We start from the raw sequence: 23,324 nt of genomic DNA on the forward strand, positions 1-23,324 counted from the left end.
TGGGGCAGACTTATGCAGCGGTAGCTTGGAGTTTCTGGGCACACATGCAAATGAATTAGATTTATCACCCTTTCTATCCCCACTAATGATGTGCTTATAAGTAAAAGAATTTGGAAACAAATCTTCTTAGCTGTATCCTTTAGGGACTCAGATGTGCTTAGTCACAATTTAAATGCACTAGATACTGCATGCAATACCTGGTGCGCTTTAGCTTTATTGGCTAGTTTACCCATTGTAAGTTAGTGTGCACAGGTTTTTGCAAAATATTTATTTACAACAAAATACTAACAAAACATTACTAACATAAAGACAACTACCAGCACACTTGAAAACTTGATTTTAACTTTAATCTGATCAGGTAAATAGCCAATCACAGATTTGGATTTTGGTGTGGCCAATCAGATTTCAAGGGGAGCTGTGCCACGCCCCTGGTTGTTGGTGCCGAGGCTATACGAGTTGAAAACCACTGCATTAGTTAGTTCTAAGATCAATCATAAATTACACAGTCTGAAAAAAAGACAAAACAATGATTTGATTGTTTTGAATTCCTCTTTTATTGACCACATTGTAAAAATCCAAAGCGCTCTTGAATGAACACTGCTTTCTTTTGAACGCTTCACGGTGATTTTCACTTCCCGACATCAGACTGGACGTTTGACACCCACTCCCTCTGATCCCAGATGAGACATTTCATTATAAAATAAAATAAAAAAAATGAAAATCATCCACAAAAAAAACCCCAAAACAAAATCTCAGATGCAAATTTCTTCCCCGAACAAAAGTATAAAAAGTACTCTTTTCCCCGCTCATCTGCAGACCACAGGGGAAGGTGTTCAGTGCTGTGCGCTAAAAGGCTCCTTTCACTGCAATCGGAAGGTTCTATGTCCTCGAGAGACCCCGGTTGTCCAGATCTTTAACCTGAAACATCAAACACAAGACTACGTTAAAACAGTCTGTGTAATAAAAGGTTGTAAAGACTTTTATTTAAGCCTCTGGATGTGGGCAGAGTCTTTAATAGCGGTACTGTAGACAAGTATACCTTAATTAAACCTCACACAGATATAGCCCTCTTATCAGTCAGACTTCTTAGGTCTTCCAGGTGTGGTTGAAACAGTTATTACGTTTATTTCATACCAAGAGTTCATGACCAACAAATATTTATTTTCTTAAGAATTTAAGACCAAGAAAAATCACAAAATCTCTCATAAAAAAGTTGACCAGGAACAGTTCATTGACGGGGAGCTGGTGTGTTTCTCCCAGCCAATGAAAGCGCACAGGTGAGTTTAGGAGTGGACACATTTCAGTGTTTGGACGTGATTTAAACCATCCAATATGATGGACATAGCGGCAAAGAAGAGAAAATAAAATCATAGTGACTTGAAACGGCAAGCAGATAAAGCAAACCGAGGGCTTCTTGTGATAGCTTTTACCGGCTGTCAGCTTGTGCTAGCTTGCAGTGGAGGTACAAGCAGTAAACGTGCACATCTGGGGGTGAGAAGCCAAATATTGTGTTTACAAGCTGCAGTGAAAAATGCTAGACTCCACCTGTAAACACCTGGACCTGTTAAATATATCAAAACAATTGCAGCTCTAATAAGATGATATCAATATGACAAGCAAAAACAAATTGTGGTTTCTAAACCCTTCATGAAGACTGTGATGTAAATGAGATGTCAAATAACAGAATATGAGGTTACCTTGTATATCCTAACCAGCCAGTGCTCTGTTGTGTAGGCCTCCTCCAACACGTCCAGTTCAAAGTCTTTGTTACCAATCTCAGCGTTCCTCACTCTGTCGTAACCAGGAGGGCGCTCTGCAGAAAACATTCACATCATCAGAATAAGGCAGATAACTCTAGTCTTTGATTAAAGTAAAGAATATGATATCGCTTTTCAAACATGCCCTCCAGAGAGTCGTTTAAAAGTGGACTCTGGTTAGAGGGTCATCAGAGATTTAACAACCCGTCCCCGTGGACGTTACTCACTGGCCTCTGTGTAGACCTGTCCGAAGCGGTAGTAGCACATCTTGTACATGAGGCAGTTGAGCAGGACGGGCGAGCCCTCGCGGTCCACTCTGAACTCTCCGGTGGGAGTGTAGTAGTCGTGCTCCTTGATGTGTTTGCCTGTGTCTGTGCTCCCTCCAATACGGACCATCCACAGGAACTTATTGATGTCTGTGACGCAGACAGAAAGATTCATTAGAGAAGTGGTGTTAAAGAACGTCTTGGCCAAATAATACCACAAGCGAAATAATCACCAAAATAAAGTTTTTGAAACCCCTTTCATACTGTCCATATTGTCCACTTTTACCTGGCGATACTAACACACTACGTGATAAACATGCAAAAATAACATGACAACATGTCTACAGATAGAAACTGCACGATACTATCAGTGTGATTGATTTCATTACACTAAAAGAGGACTAAGCTGCTAACAAACACAACAGTTACATCTTAAACATTCCTGTTGATGCACGTGGCAGCCATGTTGGATTTTTTTAACTGGGACTACTGAAGTTGCTCAGAGTTTCCAAGTAGGAATTCTGACTTCCTGATGACTTATTAGACCAGTAACTCAGAATTTCTGACTTCTGCAATCAAATGGAACGCACTGTAATAACCTCACACTGTAGCGTGGGATCATGGGAGTTGTTGTCTTCACTGTTCAACAATAAACAAATCATGTAAACCATTAAGGTTTTGCTTTAACATTCAGTTAATTTGATTTAAGTTCTGTCGTTTCCATCTAATAAAAGAGCTGCAGGAAACATAAGCTAACAAAGTTGGCAGACTTCTTTCCTTCACTCCCTGATGTATAAAGTCTGGCAATGTTCAATCTGAAATGTTCACCTTCACGATTAAAAGACATGTTTCCTTAAAATGATGTTAAAAATGAATGTAGCTTTGAAGATTTTCTTTTTTGCATGGTAGGAGTGTCAGAGATTATGATTCTTGTTTATTCACCCTGATGTTTTAAAGTTACATTTTTCTTTTTAATAGTCTCCCAGATTTGTTCCAATCCCATTACATAAGAAACAACCGAGTTCAGATCCTTAAATCTTTGCTGACTAGATTCAGCTCAGGATAACTTCTGTCTCTTGTGTGAATGTGTGTCAGTAATCGTAGAGGGTTAACAGCCAGCGTGTGATACTCCGATGTAAGAGACGTACCATCTGAGGAATATCCCGTCAGTCCTCCGAAGATGACGAGGACGTAGCTGACGTCCAGCTCTCTCATGATCTCGTAGGCCCGCTCCTCTGTGGACGCCATCGCCTGCAGAACAAACAAAACAACTCAGTCAACACAGCAGCACTTCATCGACATCGTGACCTCACAGGCTGTCCAGCTCACCTGTCCAACTCTTGAGATGTGCGTGTTGTTCCACGTGTTGTTGTCCACTAATATCGTTCGATTCGCCATAGCAGTTATCTGATAGCCGTAATCCCACCACGACATGACTTTGGCATCCTGAAAACACAAAACAAAAAACTCTGATTAATGCAGTTAATCTTTACGTCTACAATTCAAACGATCATAACCATGTTGAAGCACCCTACACTGATTAACTTGTTTTTTTTTAGCGGGTATGACCGACCTCGGGCGTGTTGTGTCGGAGCCAGTAGTAAGCCTCTCTGAAGTCGTCAAAGATGATTCTGCTGCCGTCACCTCCGCGCGCCGACAGAACGATGGAGGGGGAGGAATACGCTTCACTGGTCACCCAGGTAGAGTGGAAGGTGTATGTGATGAGGAAGAAGGCCATGACCAGAATCATCCCACTGGCAACCTGGTGAGAGAACGAAACCAACATTCACACTTCTGTCTGTGGGACCGTCAATCAAGGGGGGATTCAAAGCTAGCAAAACTGCTCAAACTTCAACACGTTTTTCTACTCTCACCACTTAAAACCTAAAACATGAAAAAAACAAAAAGATCAGAAGAAGGAGCACATATATACCATTTACAAACTATACTCAGATTCTGCAGTTTGATGGATGAGTGCGTCATATTTGGGATTATTTCAGTATGAGCACAAACAGCTCACACTCAATCCATTTGATTTTTGTACACGAAAGCCGTTTTAACATCTGCACTCCTGAAAATATCTCCTGACCAGCAGGAGACTATCCCTGTCAGACAGGAGGGGGAGCGTGGGGGGGATGGGGGGGGGTCTCCTGAGGTAAAACATGAAATTAAAAAAATGACGCTAACACATTGCTATAATAAGAATATTTGCCTTTATATCAATGGAATCACAATACGATAAAAAAGTGGAGAACAACATACTGACGAACAGAAAACATAATGCAGCAGTTTAATCACGAGCACGGAGATCGTAGTGGATGCACAGTGCAGCAGTCGCAGTATAGAAACGTAACACACACCCCCCCCATTGGATACAGGAGAATTCTCTGGAGAATATCCTGCTGCGTTCTCACATCAGCTCAATCAGAGTTAAAGAATACTAGGGGTCTGGAAGCCCGGAAGTTTTCTGCAAGTGTGAAAGAACCTATAATATACACTTTACTAAACATGAAGCTGTACATAGCAGAGAAAATGTCAACAGACTGCAGACAACATTGCTCTCCATCATCACCCTGAGCCAGTCCCTCACGCCTTCCTACCTCGTTCTTGATTGGGTAGGTGGCGTCCTGCTGCTTCTTGCTCTTCTTGTCTGGCCGGCTGACGTCCAAATTCTTCATGTACGTGGTTAACACCTGAGACACACCGATGCCTGACAGGATGCACATGACCGGAGCCAGAACCAACATGAGACGCACCTGAGGGGGGGCAGAAAGGAGCAATTAGAAGTGTTTACATTTATAAGTACACACAACTTATTCCATTAAGGTTTAATGGGACGTACCATGACAGCTGAGAAGTACATGCTGGTGACTCCGTACATGATGATGAAGATCCTTGCGTCTGACAGGTTGTTGAAACAGTAATAAAGACCCACTGCAAAGAAAGGACAGGTAACAAACTGTCAGTTAAAACCCAACACGTACACACAGAGAGCTTTGTTCATAAACTAAAAGACAGCTTGTTACTCAGTGAGTTTCTGCAGTGTTCTGAGTGTTCTGAGTGTTCACCTGGAAACATGAAGACAAGCAGCTGCAGATCAAAGTAGTACGAGGACCAGGTGGTGGGCTGATGCTCGGAGACGGAGGCGATGATGGGGATGTTGTTCTTGGCGTAGGAGGGGTCCAGCAGAGAGTAGAAACGCCCGGTCCATGGAGAGATCTTACCTGAAGGAACATTTAATGTTAAGTCAGTCGTGATCCAAAGAAAATCAGCTTTTTAAAAAATATATTTCTCACACAGGAAGAGGAGAAGAAACGACACATTTCAAAAGATTTTAAATAAACTAAATAAATGATGCAGCTTGTAAACCATCTCACCTGTCAGCATGAGAACGGTGCCCACAGACAGCAGGATGAAGCCAACCAGAGAGATGACGCTCTTGAACAGAACCTCAAACTGCTGGGTGTTAAGTTTGCTGCGCAGGTAGTCCACAAAGGCATGAATCTGGCACAGGCCAAACATACCGAAGGCTGCCATGTGCTCCGAGGACTGCACCGGCTGGTAGAGGAGACAAGAGAGAAAGATTTAAACTGTTTTCCTGATAAGTTACTCTGGCATCTTCTTTGACTTAGATGAAATTTTGACCCTGATAATTCAAGAAGACTTGTTGTCTTCTCTGTAAACTAGTATAAGAGTAAATCACATCATAAATAAAATGATTAATATGCTACTCCTTACCTGGAAACCAACAAAAGAGATCTGCATGGAGAGGATGGTGCCCAGGCAGTACACTGTGCAGTAAGCCACGTAGATGCGGTGAGAGAATCGTCCGGTGAGCATCAGGACCAGGACGTGGAGGGGGATCAGGTTGATCAGGAACACGTAGCCACCCCAGGAAGAAACCTGCATCCACAAAAACATCTTGTCAATACATCTGTGAACTCCCAACGACTCGGTAAAACATGCTAGTGTCACATCTCCTCACCATGTAGAAGTAAGCCAGTGCACATATGGACGCCCAGTAAACGGAGCCCGTCTTTACCGCCTTGATCCACATGTAATAAGTCAGCAGCATGCAGAAGATGGCAATACCTAAGAGAGAGAGAGAGAGAGAGAGAAAGCAGAGAGGGGATTCATTTAGACTTACTTAAGATAACTTTACAAAAATAGATTGTCACATATATTGAAGTTTACCTTCATTATCATAGGAGCCGGCAACAGATCGAGAGATGTAACCAGGCACCACGGCGATCATGGCAGCAGCCAGGAGCCCAGCACCTGCATCCTACACACACACACACACACACATACAGAGACTTGTTAGCTAGTGGTCAAAGTGTGAAACATTCATAGAGCTCAGGATGAGAGAGCTGTATGAATGACAGCTGCTCAAAAGAAATGCATTTCTCTGGTTCTACTTTTTAAAGGTTTGTGTTCAAGTCAAACAAATATTTTTGTTTTATTGTAACAACATTTTTTTCCTAACTTCCGGACTTCAAAATAAAGTATTCTCATTGATGTTTTTTATTAGCAGAGAATGAAAACTGGTTAAGATAACAAAATGACGCAGTGTTTGTCAGACCACATCATAAGTAAGTATATTCATTTCTCATATTAATATAACAAAGATTAAGGTCTAGACCTGCTCCTTTTGTAAAGCATTTTGAGATTTGTTATACATATTATATATAGATATTTTGGGACTTTTATGCTTTCATTTGATAAGACAGTGAATAGAGTAGGAAACCAGTGAGGGTAGGGAATGACATGAGGGAAAGGAGCCACAGGTCAGATTTGAACCCAGAACATAACGGCTAGGAAATTGGTGACAGACGTCGTGTCACTCTTGATGCAAAAATTCAAACAGCTCGGCTTAGTTCAACAGCTTGTCCACATCAGTACCTCATTAGGGATGAGGTGTATGTACAGAACATTTGGAGTGGTCTAACACATTTTTTAAAGCTGTATTTGATCATTTGTGCACAAAATTTATCTGAGAAGTAAAATGTTTGATCAGCCAATCCTCCTGGTACAGCTAACTGGATTCTAAAGATCAATCACTGCACTGATTTATACACAAGAACTACACAACCTTTAAAATCTGCTGTCAAATGTCTTATGTGGCTCTGAAGAAGTTTACGAAACTGGCATGATAATTTGAGATTCAGCAGAAGAAGATTCGATTTTAATATTAAAAGAAACCGTTTTGTTTTCAGCCGGTGACAAGAAGTAGGAAAGTAACAGTGAGGAGATTTTCACACCAGTTATTAAACATGTGATAATAATGGCGTCACCGGTTACATTTGACATTTTGTTGGAAAAAATAAATGTCAATGACATCCGATATCTGGGGGATGCTTACTTCCTCCTCCATTATTATGTCCTTCACTCGTCCTGACTGAGCTGATGTGAAGTGCTATTAGTCTAAGTACCAGAGTGAATTTTGTTGAGGATAAAACACAACAGTCAGTCATACAGGCAAACCATGGACTTAAAGCCAAATGAACACAAGGACAATGTGCTTTGAATAATTTCATTGAAGTACTTTTCCATTGAAAAGTAGGGCAGGGCATGCAGAGTTTATTTTGATGCTTTGATATATTTACTAGTTACGGCTGTTAAAGTTCCAGTGAGTGAAGAATAAGGCAGAGCATCATTGGAGCACTTTGACTCATCGTACTTTGTGCTGTGAGTGACTAAGCTGCTTATAATGCAGAGTGGATCAAACACTGTTTTAATAATGTGGTGTCCACAGAGTCACTGCTTGTCAACAGACAAGGCAGGTTACTGCTTGGGGCCCCAGACCAGTAGGGGGCCTTAGGAAACCTCCCTTAGGGGGGCCCATCTAAAAGCACTCAGTCCTGTTGCTCTGTTAAGCGTTGCATGAGAGAGGAAGAGGAGTAGGCTGGCAGACATGATGGTGACAAACACTGGTTGGAGGGCTCCAACAGACTCTACAATCACCACTGGGCTTCCATTGACCAACTACGTATTTATGATTCTTTAAAGTATATAATCCATCATTATTTTTTTTTTTTTTTAAGAAAATGTCCACGTTTTCATAGTTCAGCGATTACAAGACACACTCTCTTCTTAAAGTGCAATGCTCTTCCCCTTGAGTGCTCAAAAGAAAAAACATCTTTTCACATAAAGGGGAGTTCACTTCTTCAAATCTCAGATGTTGTCGTGTATTGAACTTGTGTGTTTTACCTTCAACTCCTTGGTGAAGTGGTATGTCACTATTGCAGTGAAGGAGGAGAACAAAGGAGCCAAAAAGACACAGACGTTACGGATGTCGATGGTGATGTGGAAAAAATGGAGGACGTGGTACAGGAGAGCAGAGGTGATCATCAGTCCTGAAGAGAGATGCGAGAGGGGTACAAGTCAGTTATAGTCATATAGCACAGCTCAAACTCCTCTTTACATACGGAGCACACCAACATCCTTTAAAATGATTTAAACAATAAGAGTGCAGATAAACTTTGATCAAGTGCCAATAAAGGCAGGCAGCACACAGGCATCACCTTCTCCCTATTAACATCATAAAGCCCTTGGACTGCTCTACTCTGGATGTTTAAAATCACAGTTTTAAGTTTATAAGCTCTCACACTGATTGGTACCTGGATAAATGGTGCCTCCAATGATCCTCCCCAGAGGATACCATGCCCTGTCATCAAACCAGTTGTGAAACTTATAAAATCCTTCTTCTGCCAGGAAGCGGGTTGTACGGTAGTTGAAGTACCTGAGGGCGAGATGAGAGTGACGGTAAGACATTGAGTAACTGTTTACATCTATTCAAATATCATTGGAAATGACAGGAGAGGAGCACTTACGGATCAAACTCATGGATGACACTTTCAAACCTCAAGACGGAAAAGAGTCTGGTGGAGAATGCTGAAGAGAGAAAACATTTGTTATTACGATTAGAGGTACAAAGTGTTACGTCTAGTAGAGTTGTCAGGATACCAGAATGTAAAACTTTAATACAATACTAGTACAAATCAAACAATAATGATATAGGTGTTGATACCACGATAACTTATGCATCTGTATGAGATGCCAAAAGGACTTGAGAAGTGTCCTTATGAGCCGACCTGTCAATTTGAATGGACCACTACTATGCTCTCTCTTTTACTCGTTTCAGCTTTTGGTTAAAATTGACTGAAAATCTGAATTTCGCTTTAAAGCTTCCATACTTTCCTTTACTATCTATCATTATAATAACAATTGTATCGTAAAACATGTGTATATGAAAAGTACAGCAAATTTTGACATCCTGATAGAGTAGAGAACTCACAGAGGATAGCAGCCATAGACAGGATGAGCAGCTTCAGCAGCGTGTCCTGTTTCTCATAGGACAACCGCAAGAAGCCCAGCTTGGTCATTTTGGCGAGGTTAGGGACAGCTCACCGTACTACCTGAAGGGAGGAAGACAGAAACTGTAAGACTGAATGCTACAAAGACAAATACAATGAGGAGGACTTGGGAGAAAGCCAATATTGTTCCATATAAGTTTCAAATATAGGAGGGGGAAAATCCTGAAAAACAGTAAATCATTTCATTATAGAGTGAAGTTTACTGCAGAACCAGACACTCAAGTAAGAGGATAAAAGTCCTCTGAGTTTTAAGAGTGAACTTCCATGTCCAGCCCAACCAGATAAGGCCACGCACTAAGATGTGGCGTCAGGAAACCAGGAAGCACTCACAATGGAAAACTTCTGCAGGGATTTGCGCAGCTCTTCTTCAGATTGTTTTTGCAAGTTTTAACCAAACAATCAAGCCCAACAGAGCTCTTGTTAGTTCACACTTTCATTGCACTTCCTATCAATTAGAGGGAGCCTTGCAAGTTGTCACAGTTAGCCAACCTGTCCAACATCCGAGCAGGGAAATGTAGAGCAGCTAGCTGACATTTGTAAAAAGCTATTAACCAACTCGTGTGCACACTTTAGATTAATCCAAGTGCTATTACAGATAAAACAGCCTCTCACAGCTAGTTAGCATCAAACCAGCTGCTATAGAAGGTCTTTCCATCCACTTAAAAGTGTTAGTTACGTTAGCTAGCAAGGCTAATCTGCTGCTTTCAATGAACTGTCTAGCCTCGCTCTTCTTCTCTGACTTTATCTTAAAATTACTAGCGTCTCCTTCACATTTTCCACCAGGGCAACAGACTTTAATAGAAAAATGTTGCTACTATAAAGCTAACAGGTTTAATATGTAATGTTGAGTATGACTTACCCGCTCCGCTCCTGTTTCTCATACACTACTACCACACACTACCTTCAGCGTGGACTAGACCCGCCCTCACCACGCCATACTGCGCGTTTATTGGCCAATAGTCAGTCAATAGTAATATTACTCGTATCTGATTGGTCGTTCGGCTGTCATTCAGAATTTCTTCTCCAACTTGCCGCTGGAGTGTAGTGACGTGTCCTTAGTCCGGTGAGGAAGCGTATCGCCCCCTACTGGTGCGAGGCCGTCACGACAACTGAATTTCAGCACGCAAAGGTAAAAACAGCAAATAAAACATTTATGAAGTCATACGAGTGACGACTATAATAGAATTAGAGAGTAAAAAGGAAATATAAAACAAAATACAAGAAAATGTTCAGTTATTAAAAAATAGGCTGAGTAAGAAAATATGCAAAGGTACCTGAAGGAGAGCTTTGGATTGAAATGTTCTGATTGTGATGAATTACAACTTTTTGACATTTGAGCAAGTGTGCGGGTCTTTTTCCTCAGTCTGCTTTTTTTTTTTTGCACTGCCCTACATCTTCATGATGTGCGTAACTACCTCAATTCTTAGTTTTTAAAACATTAAATACAATATTAAAGAATAAATGTAATGTTTTAAGTTTTTCTTTTATTTGTCCTTTTTATTAATATTAATTCGAATACGTAATCATTTTATTACATAAAGTATTAGTCATTTACTTCTAAATATTGCTTTTTTAAATGTATTTCACAGTTTGATTAACTTTTATTTAAAGTTATAAAAAATATTAGGCAGGAAGACCGCCTCAAAGCCAGCTGATGGACAGCCTGGGGATTAGGGAAAAGAAAATGGAAAAATAAAGGGATGAAATAGATTAATGAATGTGAATAAATTAATAATTTAAAATAGCCTTTAAAAAAAATGATTTACTCTTATTTATATGAAACAAGTAAAAAATATATTTTTTATGTACAAATACACAGAAATAATAAATAATTTTTCAGGGAAATAAAATGTTATGGTTGAAATTTGTGATTCTGTCTCCCTTTCACTGTCATCATGTTACTGCTCTATGTACCTTTGAATTGCCCCTGACCACAAATACAGTGTTTTGAATTTGAATTTGAAAAACGTATGATGTCATTGCAGTAGGATAGGCTTCAAAAATTAAATAATCCATTATTTTATATTACAGTCTAACAGTTTTTTTAGAGACTCAAGAAGAACTTAAAATCAAGAGGACAGTGTGTGTTGTTTGATTGTATTCAGGATACAGCATGAGGTTCCTTTCTCTAATATATTTAACCTCAAGTCCCCATCATGACAGGAAATGAGTAAATATCTAATAGTGATGCAGATTGACTGATTATTAAAATTAAGTATTTTATAAGAATAGATCATATTTATTATTTATTTTAAAGATAACTGAAAAACAAAGTCCCAAATCAACAAAAAGTCAGATTTTTTAACTCAATCACTTCCTGCTCTGTAAGGTCTCAATCCAGCTCTTCCTCGTCCATCGTCTTCATTCCCTCACTTTTTCAATTGAAAAAGCCGTTGCAGCAAAACCCTGAACACAGTGATCATCAAACTATTAAATACTGACCCATTTTATTGAAATAAGACGTATTACTTTTACAAAACCTCACTCACAAACACCAGTCTGCACAAACACTATGCTCTTCTTTTACAATGATTGCACACCGTTTTAAAAATGTGCCCCCCCCCCCCCGTCCTCTGTGATGAGTGAAGGGAAGGTCGGTGACTGCGTGGCTGCACTGTGACGTCTGACTCCTGCTTTCACATTCAGGATGTATTAACATTATATACAGCAACAAAAACCACACACCGTATGATTCAGAGGGACCAATTAGATTAGCTTCAGCTCTCCCTGGAAAACCAGAGCATGCAGGTCCAGGCTGAAGACTTTTTAAAAAACGGGGCTCCTTTCTAAAACTCAGAGCTTAAGTGGTTTAAGGTGAAGTGAATAAAGATGCAGCAGTTTGGCAGTGTGTTCTCTTCTACATTTAAAACTCAGGCAGCCTTTCCTTCGCTGGTGTCACCTCGTGATTCTTAAAACAGTGGGGTGAGATTTTAACATCAGACGAGACACCAAACAACTTTTTAAGTGGACACACAAAAAGAGTGACTTTATGTGGTTTCAGTTTCTACCAGCAGCAGCAACTCATTTGTATTTTCTACAAAAAAAAGCTCTTACAGGATAAAAAAACAACCCTTCCTTGAACCTTTTTATTACACAAGGTTATTCCTGGAGCTTTTGGGACACCGTCCATGGACAGAGAAAATGTATCCATGTGCAAGAAAGCCTTCAATCGGTGAGGAAGGAGTCCGCCTTGCAACATAAAGAAAACACGGCTCTTTGCTTCTCAATGCAAAAACCTTCAAAGCTTCTTTAGTCACAAGTCTGCTTCAACACATTAACACTACATGACTTCTTGTGCTGTCATTTATTCAAAGGAGAGTCACTCAAATGGCACATTATACAAAAAAAAAAAGAAAAAACAAAGAAAAGAAAAGAAAAGAAGAAGAGCCGAGTATATAACGTGTTTTGAGTGTGAGGCACGGGGCAGTCGAGTTTTGTGTCACACTGAAAACGTGTCTGTGAACGATTAATCAAAGGGACAGATGGGAGATAAAAACATGTAAACCCTTTGCACTAAACCGAACATCATCTTCATCACGGGGGGAAATCACACTGAGAGAAACCCTTCATCATCTTCATCATCATGTGCTCTCCTGTCACCGCCCATAGATCATCACTGATTGGGCAGGGGTCTCTGGCGTGCGGGGGAGGTGTGGGGAGAGGACAGCCGCTCCGAGGAGGCAGACGACGTCAGCGAGGACTGCAGGTGGACCGTCTTGTGGAAAAGTTTGTTGCTGATCATCACGACCAGAGAGAAGAGACGCAGCTGGAAGTGACTGAAGGACGGGGAAACACAAAGTATGATCGGTGACTCGGTCATTCAAAGAAAGTGACTTGAAAGGAGACGGTGTTCATTATACTCACTACAGCTTTGTTGGCGTCTTGGCCTCGTTAGCACTGATGATAAACAGCGGGAAGAGGATGGAGAACAAGCAGCCACTACATGGAGAAGAACAAACAGACCTTACTTCAGTTACCTTTTTTTTCTGATGCGTTTATCGGCTCAGTAATCCGATATAAAAATCGTTATGCACAGACACCTTGTACACTGAGTCTGATGCGTTTATTATTCCATTTATTCTTAATTTGCAGACAAAATGTCTGGTACTCATCAAGCAGTGAACATGATTTTGTGGTTTCTTTCACTCCTTAAAAAAACCCAGTGGGTTCATCCCCCCCTCCTGAAATCAAGACAAGAGCGATAAGAGTTTCCCGATCACTTCCAGGTGTATTTCAGGATGTCAGTGTTGCGGTTTCATTTGCAGCAAGAAATACTACTGGAACCACCCGTTAAAAAGAACAACCACCAATTCTGAGAAGCAATTGATTGTGAATAGCGGCACACAATGTTTTATTTTGAAAACTAAAGTAGCTAAGAAAGTAACTCGATGATATCTGTGTGTAAAAACTGTCCAAGAGGCATCTGGAAAATGGACCTAGCATACTCACATTAACACAAAAAGTAACAGCTTCAACCTGCCGCTTAAGATGAATAACAATATTTATGAACCTCTCTTACATGAATCAGGAATAGGAAGCGTTACCTGATGATATAAGAGGAGGGCAGGGCGGTCAGCAGAGCCATGGGCAAACCGAAGCCGAAGTAATAAGGCCAGTTCCTCTCGATGTTGGACAGCCGCTGATGCATCTCAATGCCTACAACAGACATTTAACAGCCACAGAGTTGAGTTCATCAATCAATCAAGACATGAAAAATGTTTGCTGTAGACTTTAATGTTAGTATCTCACCGTGGTTGAACCAGCGGTACTCGAAGCAGTACAGGGAGTAGAGCAGAGACATGTGGAGGAGGCTGACCATCTGTCCGATGGCATCGATGGGGAAGAGGCTAACAATCATACCCTACAGGACCATAAAAATACACGACACATTCACTGCATATATAAGTGTTTCTAAAACATCTCGTTGACCTGAGCTAGGAGGGGAGAGATTTCTTGAAAAAATTATGCACATCAATGCAAAGAAGAAAAAAAGTCCTCTCCTCCGCTTTCTAATCCACCAGGTGTGATGCCATCAGTATTGCCGTATTTGGAAAACTCTCTGAATCGCCTGGAGAGTCTAGAAATGAAAATGTTTGCCTCATGGAAACAATGGTTCTAAAAGCTTCTGCTATTAAACTCCAAACTCCTGCTCATTAAATTCAATGTTTCACTTTGATTATGAATGGTATGAGTGTGAGACTATTTTTTAAATGTAACATTTATTTTTTGTCTTTATTTGACAGGACAGTGGATAGAGGAGGAAATCAGGGGGAGAGGGAGAGTGGGGGATAACATCTGGGTATAGGAGCCACAAGTTGGATTCAAACCCAGGTCATCCACTTCAAGGACTGTGCCTCTCTAACTGGGACGTGACCTAACCACTAAGCCATCTGCACCCTGAGTTTGTGACTTTTAAAGTGAAAGCATCTGCAGCCTAACTGTTACAGCTGCTCAAACATCCTGTGTAAATACTACAGTGTCACTCTAAAGTACGGATACAGATAAATAAAGGGAGTGAGAGAAATGATTTTGAAACAAAGGACACTTAAGAAGCAGACAAAAAGACGCACCTGAATGAGGAAGAGTGCCTGGAGGAGGAGGTTGAAGAGCATGTCTGCGATGATCTTACTGACGCTGGGGAACGGCTGGGCTTTACATCCGGATACTTCAAATGCAAGGTCAGCTATATCCTGCAACAGAGGAGAGCACTCTGATTAATGTGACGTGTCAGTGGATATGACAATAATACACATTATAAACTAGATGAACATGATAAGTACGAGGTAAACATTAGGGGTTTGGAGCACCTTATTATTTCATTTTGTGTTTTAAGTACGAGATAAACATTAAGGTTCAAACAGATTTCAGTACAAACATTCTCCTATGAAATCACTGTGACGAGTCAGAACTTCAGGCTTACTCAAACACCTGGTTGTGGCTTTGTGTGTGTGTGTGTGTGTGTGTGTGTGTGTGTGTGTGTGTGTGTGTGTGTGTGTGTGTGTGTGTGTGTGTGTGTGTGTGTGTGTGTGTGTGTGTGTGTGTGCATGCTGCGTTCATACAAAAATATCAAACAGCATGCACATCCGAAACACTTAAGTACTGGGTGTTGAACAAAAAACATCCAAAGATAGAAATAAATAGTCCACACACCATAAGCTGCTCCAATTCAATTTAATTTAATGGGAAAATGACCACCTGTAACGTTTCGGGCCCTCTGATGAAGGGTGAGGGCCCGAAACATTACAGGTGGTCATTTGATGATAGGTGAAGGGTTCTTCTTCTGATATCTGAACGTGCCTTTCAGCTTACACAGATACAGAAGTACTGATCAGATACCTGCTGGGATCATTTAGCTCAATTTCTCTTATTTTGCTAACTCTGACTAACTCTAAAGTCCCCTTTAACATACAAAGCTCATGTTTGCCATGTTCAATTGTTTTATTATCCAGATTCAGTTCTTTTTTGCGTCACATTTAAAAAAGCAGCCGCTAGCAGAAGGCATAATTAATCAATGGTGGCAGAGCAGAACAATTTGCTGCGTACTGTAGGCTGCTAATTTGGAGCAGAAACAATGTGATTGATTTCTGGTAACAAGCTTCACGGGAGGTTAATAAACTGCAGTACTCGATGTGTGTATGAACAGGCCAACGTCCTGATAGCAGATCACACATTTCAGGCTGCATCAGAGGCTTTTATAACACTGGTATTGGTATTGCAACAACCTCTGGTCACAAAGCCAATTCCTCTCAAACAGGATACAACTTTGATACTAAGTGAATACAGCGTGATGTAGGGGGGTCACCATGTGAGCAGGGTCTCACCTGGAACCAGATGGCGTTGACTATCTTACTGAGGACGAACAGAGGGAGAACCCAAAGAGCGCTGAAGACGGAGGTCAGGATGAACTCTAACCAGGACCACACACTGCCATGGAGGGAGGGATCACCTGCAGCAAAAAACAGAGTGTTCACTGACTGTCACTCCTCCAAACGACAGGACCTGCTCCGCATTCAAGAGCAGCCATACATACCGATGATTCTTGCTGTGAGAGTCTGCAGCAGAGGGATAAACACCCGGTAGAAGAGAAACAGACTGAGCTGCAGGGAGAAAAAGAAACACTGACGTTACTCTTCACCTCTTGTTGACACGACAGGCGACAGGGCTTGAAAAACTAGAAAGATTTGTGGACATTTCTGTGAGCTTTAAGTCGACCTTTAAGTAATTGTAAAAAACATAATCCATAATAAATTAAATCAAGACATAAAAAAGGTAAACAAAGCAACATAACATGATAGGGCAGGGATTATCCCAAATCAATTCTTTAACCAACTTTAAGAGGAGGAAATCTGGTTTGTGGTACAGGTTAGATTTTTGTAAGAAAGAGTAAACAGTGATTTGGCTGGATTTGTTTTGGATGAATCTTTAAAGTAGGGCTCGACCGATATGGGCTTTTTAGGGCGGTTACCGATATTAGGAAGAGAAAAAAATCTGACACCGATATCTTTGTTTGATTTATGTTTGATCTTTAGAGATACATATAGATATACACATTTATTGTGTTTGTCCCTCACATGCAGTTGTCAAACACTTGCGGTAAATATATATAATGAAGACAACATGGTTACTCAACTGGAAAGTAACCGAACATGTACATGCATCACCGCTTGACACTCTGGAGATTGATGATACTCGTAATCCATATAGCGCCCTCTGCTGGTGACAGAGAACTGCTGGTGTAATGCAATGAAACTCAAATGAAATGCTATTTGACTGGTGAATAAATCTAGCAATATTTGTGCATGTCTGCGATAACAGTAGCCGATACAGAGAGTCACTTGATATGCTAATATCGGCTTAAACACTGAGAACACTTAAGATTCAAATACTGTTATCTGAAAACAACAAAGATTTTGATTGGTAAGTGTTAAGTAAGTGCTCTTTTTTTTCCTTCTTTCATTGTATGTATGCTGTTTTTGTGTTTTTTGTTGATGTAAAGCACTGCAAAAAACGCTATATAAATATACTTTATTATTATTGTTATAAAGCGTTTTAACGTCCTTTCCTGCCACTGTTTTTCAGTTAAAGTCGATCTATTCTTCTAGTTCTTCTAGTTTCTACCACTTCAAGCTGCTGCCTGTAAAACATGTTCAACACTTGTGTTTAGCTCTGTGTGATGGAGTCGTACAGCAGTGTGATGATAGACAGCAGTGATGCTCGTGTCTGTCTGCTGCTCCTGTGACGACTGACAGTGAAGCTAGCTAAACCACCTCTGAACCAGATGGTGGAACGAACTTCCGTCTGCTGTGATCGACTCTTTCAGCTGATAGAGCAGTTAGCAGGCTGACAGGAGAGACGCTCAATCTCTCCTGAGATTCATCGTTAAAAAAAGATCAGGACACACACACTCCTCTGTTCTCTGACTGTGTGAAAACAGCAGTCAGAGGAAGGTGGTGCATGGTGTGTGTTACAGGTTCAAAGTGAGACTCATGTTGACAGATAAAGGAGTTTAATGAGGATTAATGAGGGAGAAAGTAACAAGTGGACAAATGTAATGATCAGCTATATCTGACTTTAGTGAAAAAAAGTGTAGGAAGGGAGTAGCCCTAAACAGAAGATACAATAATATTAGATAGATTACTTAGTGAATCTCCTGAGCTGAAGCAACAATAACAGAACGTCACAAGGGGAAAAACATTTAAAAATGACCCACATAAGAACGCTGAAGAAGTAACTGAGAGCAGCGGGTGCAGACAGTAAAGGCAATAATAATACCAACAATCGATCAATATAACCAATATCTTACCCAGAACACTCCTCCATTCCAGGCACAGCACTGAAAAATCCTGCTCGCTACTTTGGGGTCACTGAAAGAAAGAAGGTAAAAATGACAACGCCTTCCTTTCACTGTTGCATAAAAGATGGATAAACGAGTCAGACAAACTCATGGATGCAGAAAAATGTTGAATGAAATCAGGAGTTTCATTTTTTTTGTGTACATCCATGACTGCTCCAAATCAACAACACTTTTTGATTTACTCTTTTGTAAAGTTGAAGTCATGACAAACTCTGTCATGAGAATACAGATCAGTTTCCAACCACAATAACAAAGAGCCAAAACAGACTGAGGAGATTTTGTTGAGCTGAGTTCAGTCCTTACTTTCAAACTGTGTGAACTCCTGCAGGATGAGATTAACAAATAAAAACCTCACCAGGTCTCATTTTATATCTGCTAAATGTAGTTATTTGGTCGTTGGAGCTTATGGGAAACGGTGCACAGCATGGCAGGTGCATAAGATGTGAAACTTTAAGAGTATTGTTTATAGTGGAAGTATTACAGAAGAGCTGCTACTAAATCAGACGAATGAAATATCCTCCATGAGCACATCTGTCTCTGGTTAAGAGAGATTTAATTTCAGTAGCAATTCAAAATCTGCAGCAGACTTTTGACCCTACTTGTCTGGTTTGCGCTCCTCACTCTGTGCCCGTCTCTGTGCCAGGGCCCCACTGGCCCTTCTCCTCCGCTGCTCCTCCCTTTTCTGCTGGATGCGGGCATCCAGCTTGGAGATTGTTCCAATCCCCAATATGGAGTCCTTGATCCCCTAAAGAACCCACAGAGACAGAGACAGAGAGAATATGCATCAGTGGATTTTAAAAAGAAGACTTCATTATAGAGCTGTTAATGTCTGTTGACAAAATATTTAGGCCAATACATTTTTTGTGTATTTTCAGACGTATGAAAAGCGGTGTCAATTCTTAAGGACACTTTTCTGTTTGATAACAACCACAATGAGGAGACTTTCTCTTCTTGCTAAGCAGGAAAACCCTCTGAAACATGTAGAGCACACTGACCACAAGGCTTCAGGAGATTTACAGATATTTTAAACACACCAACACAAAGACTATTTAAGAAACCGCTCCACACCATCAGAAACTATTACCAAACATATCTGTACAATTCATGCAAAGGGAGAAGTCTCCGTCATATAGGAGGTGGATAATGGAGGTCGGATGATGACAGGATGTTTGGCTGAGTGTTACTCTAATGGGGATCAATGTCTATTAGGGCAATATGGGTTAAAAATAAAATATCAGATTTTTTCAGACTAGACTCGATTTCCGATGTTAATTGATTTTTTTTCTTAAAGAAAAGAAAAAAAACTAAGAATGACAAAGAAATAAAAATAAAAATAAGTTTTGTTTTCATTTTAACACTTACATTTAGAAAAGCAAAATGAATTTCCCTTTAGGGGTTAAAGTGCGAGCTGTAATCTTGTTTTTAAAAGTTGCAGATTCAGGGTACAGCAAAAGTACAGACGAGGAAGAAAAATTTCAACAAAATACTTTTTGGCTGGTTACCACATACCTGGGGCCATCCAGCCTTTCTGTAGGAAGTAAACAAGGAGGGAGGATGTGAACTACGGTAACCCAAGGGGAGAGGTGGAGAAATTAATCTTTATTTTCCACAAACAAAATTTATAGATAAAACTGATTTAATCGCCCTACCCTAATACACTGTGTAATAGATGTTATGGAGCCAAAATATTTTCAATATTAAAGACATGAAGTATTAATGTCAATTTACCCGACAGTGGTGTTGTTACGGACTCTGACCTGCTATCTGAATTAGCCACATAGCTACTGCGGTCAAGTGAGCCGTCTTTTGCAAAACCCCGGTCAAGCCAGCCAGCACTTGAAAAATGACGCGTTTATACAAGGATTTACGGTACGGGTGCTTCGAGCGCCCAAAAAGGAAGAATGTGGCTGCGTATTTCGAAAACTTGTTGTTGAATATGACATGAAAATAAAATAAAAAATGTATTACAACAATTGTAATAGCCCTTTACATTTTAAGATTGTTTAAATGAATAGTTATTGAGATAATTAAAGGTAAAGTCTGCTCAAATTGCATAGAGACACTTTGATATATTAGTCATATCGAATATTTTATTTAGAAAAATCTATGACAGGTGACAAATATCTTTCAACTGATTCTTGTTCCTCATGTCCACTGACTGTTATCCTGAAAATTTTCAGAAGATTTTACTGTATAATTTTTGATATAATTATAAGGTAAGGTAAATTCTGTTCAAATTGCACAGAGACACTTTGATATTTTAGTCCCGGTACCAATAAATGAGGAAACAGAAGATACACAGAATTGTACAAAAAAAACATTATCTTTGGACCTTGTTGTCGCTCAGCCAGTTCACATCCAAACTGATGGTACACAAAGATAAAGTTGTAATAAATAGAAAATGTTGTTCAACTGTCCTCATTAGTCCTGGACCAAAGCACATAAAACTTTAACTGAAACCTCAGGGGATTTGTCTGCAAACATTTCCCCTTCATGAACCATACATTAGAGCAATACTGCGCTCCCTAAAAAACATACAATATACATATGACATTATACGAGGACTTTATCCTACAATTATTTAACAGCTATAAGATGAAGCAAAGAAATAAAGAAAGTGTTGCTCTCTATTTGTTTGCATCTGAAGTTCAGGACATACACTCCCTGTCTTGACGCATATAAGGGTGGTTAATTATTCCAGGTGTACCTCATGAAGTGGACAGTCGGTGTATGTCTCTGCTCTTTCAAGAAAAGCTAAATTAGTCAATTAGTGTTAAGTCATGAATCTATAAAGCTAATCATGAACTACACTCTTGTGCCTCGTGTTTTAGCTAATGTGTGAGTACAACGGTGCCTTTGTGTGTGTGTGTGTGTGTGTGTGTGTGTGTGTGTGTGTGTGTGTGTGTGTGTGTGTGTGTGTGTGTGTGTGTGTGTGTGTGTGTGTGTGTGTGAGTGAACTTACCGTCGCAACATTGCGGAGGAAGGCCCTGACGCTGTCTGTCATCTCTGGACCAGCTGCAGATCCATCAACTGCAGAAGGAGGGGGGACTAGTGACCTGGTGGTCAGCTCTCATGGCAGGGAGGGGCTCACCCAGTAACCTGCAACAACACAAAACAGAAATAACCAGGAGGAGAGGACAACAGTTAGCAAGCTGAACGCTTTCTGGAAAAGTACAAAAACCACAAGCATTGAGATAATATAAAACTCAAGAGGACTTTGTTACTAGAGAAACATTTGTGACTTGTGAGGGGAATATTCTGAAGTAAAACTCATGCAATATAAAATACAGTTGACTTGTTTTTTCTCATACTTCACTTTCAGTGGGGCTGCTCAATTACAAATATAAAAACGGGGCACTGGTGACACAGTGGATAGTGCGCGCCCCATGTACGGAGGCAACAGTCCTCCAAGTGGGCGGCCCAGGTTCAAATCTGACCTGTGGATCCTTTCCCGCATGTCATGCTCCACACTCTCTCTCTGCCTGATTTCTGACTCTAACGACTGTCCTGTCTCTCTAATAAAGGCACAAAAAGTCAAAAATAAATCTATTAAAATATATATATATATATATATATATATATATACATATACATACATATACAAACATTGGAGCGTTCAGCAGTAACATGAATCCATTTAAGGAACACTGCAGGTCTGGTAATCGCTGGTCTTAACCCTCATTATGCATGGCATTAAGTTTAACATTTAACTCAACATTTTTTTTAATTTTTTTTTTTTTAAACTAGCTGCCCAGCCGGTGTCAGCTTACAAATTCCAAACAAAAATATTTGTCCCCAGGGGGCAATTAAAGGCACATAGAGCAGTAGAATGAAGACAAAAATAAGGAGCAGCAAACACAATGCAATATAGACTAAAAATACCTAATTAAAATGGACAAGATGCTTCAGACAGTTTGACCATATTCATACAAAATAATCACAATCATAAAGACCAAGATATGTCATATGAAAATTTTCCCAGTTACACATGAGAATCAAACTTTCATGTACAGTATACAATAATATTACATTATTTTAAAAACAGTAACAGCATATTTCAAATGAGCTGTTTTGTTATCTTCCTCCAGATTGTGATGTTTGGCGTCTATTCTGTGCGTAATCCCCTCTGATGAAAGTTTGTGTCATAATAAAATCTCTACAATGAAATTAAGGACAAGCTCATTTGTGCTTTGTCACTTTTGATTCATTTAAAAAGAAAAAAAAACTATTTTTCATCCAATGTGGTCCTTAAAGATTGAAGAAATTAGTTTTTATCATGAGAAAAAAAACGACAACCAACTTCATGGATGCTATTTAAATAATAATAATAATTAATGAAATAATTCATAAATTAAAAAAATAAAATAAAATAAAATAAAAAATAAAATAAATACAAATTAAAAAAACAGATTTTAAATGGTCTCTTGCTGTGAGCTAGCCAAACTGAAATGATGACAGCACAGCTAACGCTAATGTCTGCTCAGTGATTAATGTTGATTTATTCATAACAATCCCTTCAATGTGTCTTCATGCTACCGTAACAAAAAAAGCAAAAAGCAAAGCGTGACATCTCTAACTCAGAAATGAGTGTTTGTCAGTGACACAGTAATAATGTGAAACAGTCTGTCTAATGTTTGTGTGAGTTAGCAAAGCTGACTCAGTGTGTTAGCTCAGAAAGATGATAGCCAGCACTCAGTGATGTACGGTAGCTCTCCACGTCTTACACAAGAGTCTGATATGTGAAAACCATAAATATGAATTCAGTGTGGACAGACTGTGGTTTTCTTGTTTTAGCTAGCTAGTCTGAGTCGGTAGCTACACGTTAACGCTCAACAACTACTTTAACTGTTTTGTGTGTTTTTCCCTTAAAAAACATGTAAAACGTGTAAACTCAGACACAGAGCACGCAGGTAACTGTGTAGTCTTTCTTACCTCATACGACAGGCTGCAGGGTTATAATAACTTAGTCAATTCTCTCTTTTGCCCCCCCTTTAATGTGACAACAACAACAACACCAAACTGATACTAGCAGCAGCCAGGGCCGTGGCAAACATATTGCGCAAGCTCCGAC

General features: G+C 40.0%; 2 protein-coding genes across 2 annotated transcripts; both read right to left on the reverse strand.

Moving 5' to 3' along the window:
- Window positions 1-530: 530 nt before the first annotated feature.
- Window positions 531-10,384, reverse strand: stt3a (STT3 oligosaccharyltransferase complex catalytic subunit A). The gene is made up of 18 exons (XM_061055944.1): window positions 10,259-10,384; window positions 9,321-9,441; window positions 8,857-8,917; window positions 8,644-8,765; window positions 8,234-8,379; window positions 6,218-6,308; window positions 6,009-6,115; window positions 5,762-5,926; window positions 5,401-5,581; window positions 5,092-5,247; window positions 4,866-4,957; window positions 4,624-4,779; window positions 3,597-3,785; window positions 3,353-3,469; window positions 3,172-3,274; window positions 1,985-2,173; window positions 1,698-1,813; window positions 531-918 (listed from the first exon to the last, which is right to left on the reverse strand). Exons 2-18 carry the CDS (start codon window positions 9,406-9,408, stop codon window positions 880-882), a joined length of 2,118 nt encoding a protein of 705 aa, XP_060911927.1. The 5' UTR covers window positions 9,409-9,441; window positions 10,259-10,384; the 3' UTR covers window positions 531-879.
- A 1,445-nt stretch (window positions 10,385-11,829) lies between these two features.
- ei24 (EI24 autophagy associated transmembrane protein) lies at window positions 11,830-23,324 on the reverse strand. The gene is made up of 11 exons (XM_061055965.1): window positions 23,186-23,324; window positions 21,216-21,352; window positions 18,853-18,998; window positions 18,203-18,263; window positions 16,430-16,496; window positions 16,221-16,345; window positions 14,970-15,089; window positions 14,149-14,260; window positions 13,944-14,055; window positions 13,264-13,338; window positions 11,830-13,175 (listed from the first exon to the last, which is right to left on the reverse strand). The coding sequence occupies exons 2-11, from the start codon at window positions 21,255-21,257 to the stop codon at window positions 13,013-13,015; spliced, it is 1,023 nt and encodes a 340-aa protein (XP_060911948.1). The 5' UTR covers window positions 21,258-21,352; window positions 23,186-23,324; the 3' UTR covers window positions 11,830-13,012.

This window comes from Labrus mixtus, chromosome 14 (assembly GCF_963584025.1).
Source record: "Labrus mixtus chromosome 14, fLabMix1.1, whole genome shotgun sequence".
Lineage (NCBI taxonomy): Eukaryota > Metazoa > Chordata > Actinopteri > Labriformes > Labridae > Labrus > Labrus mixtus.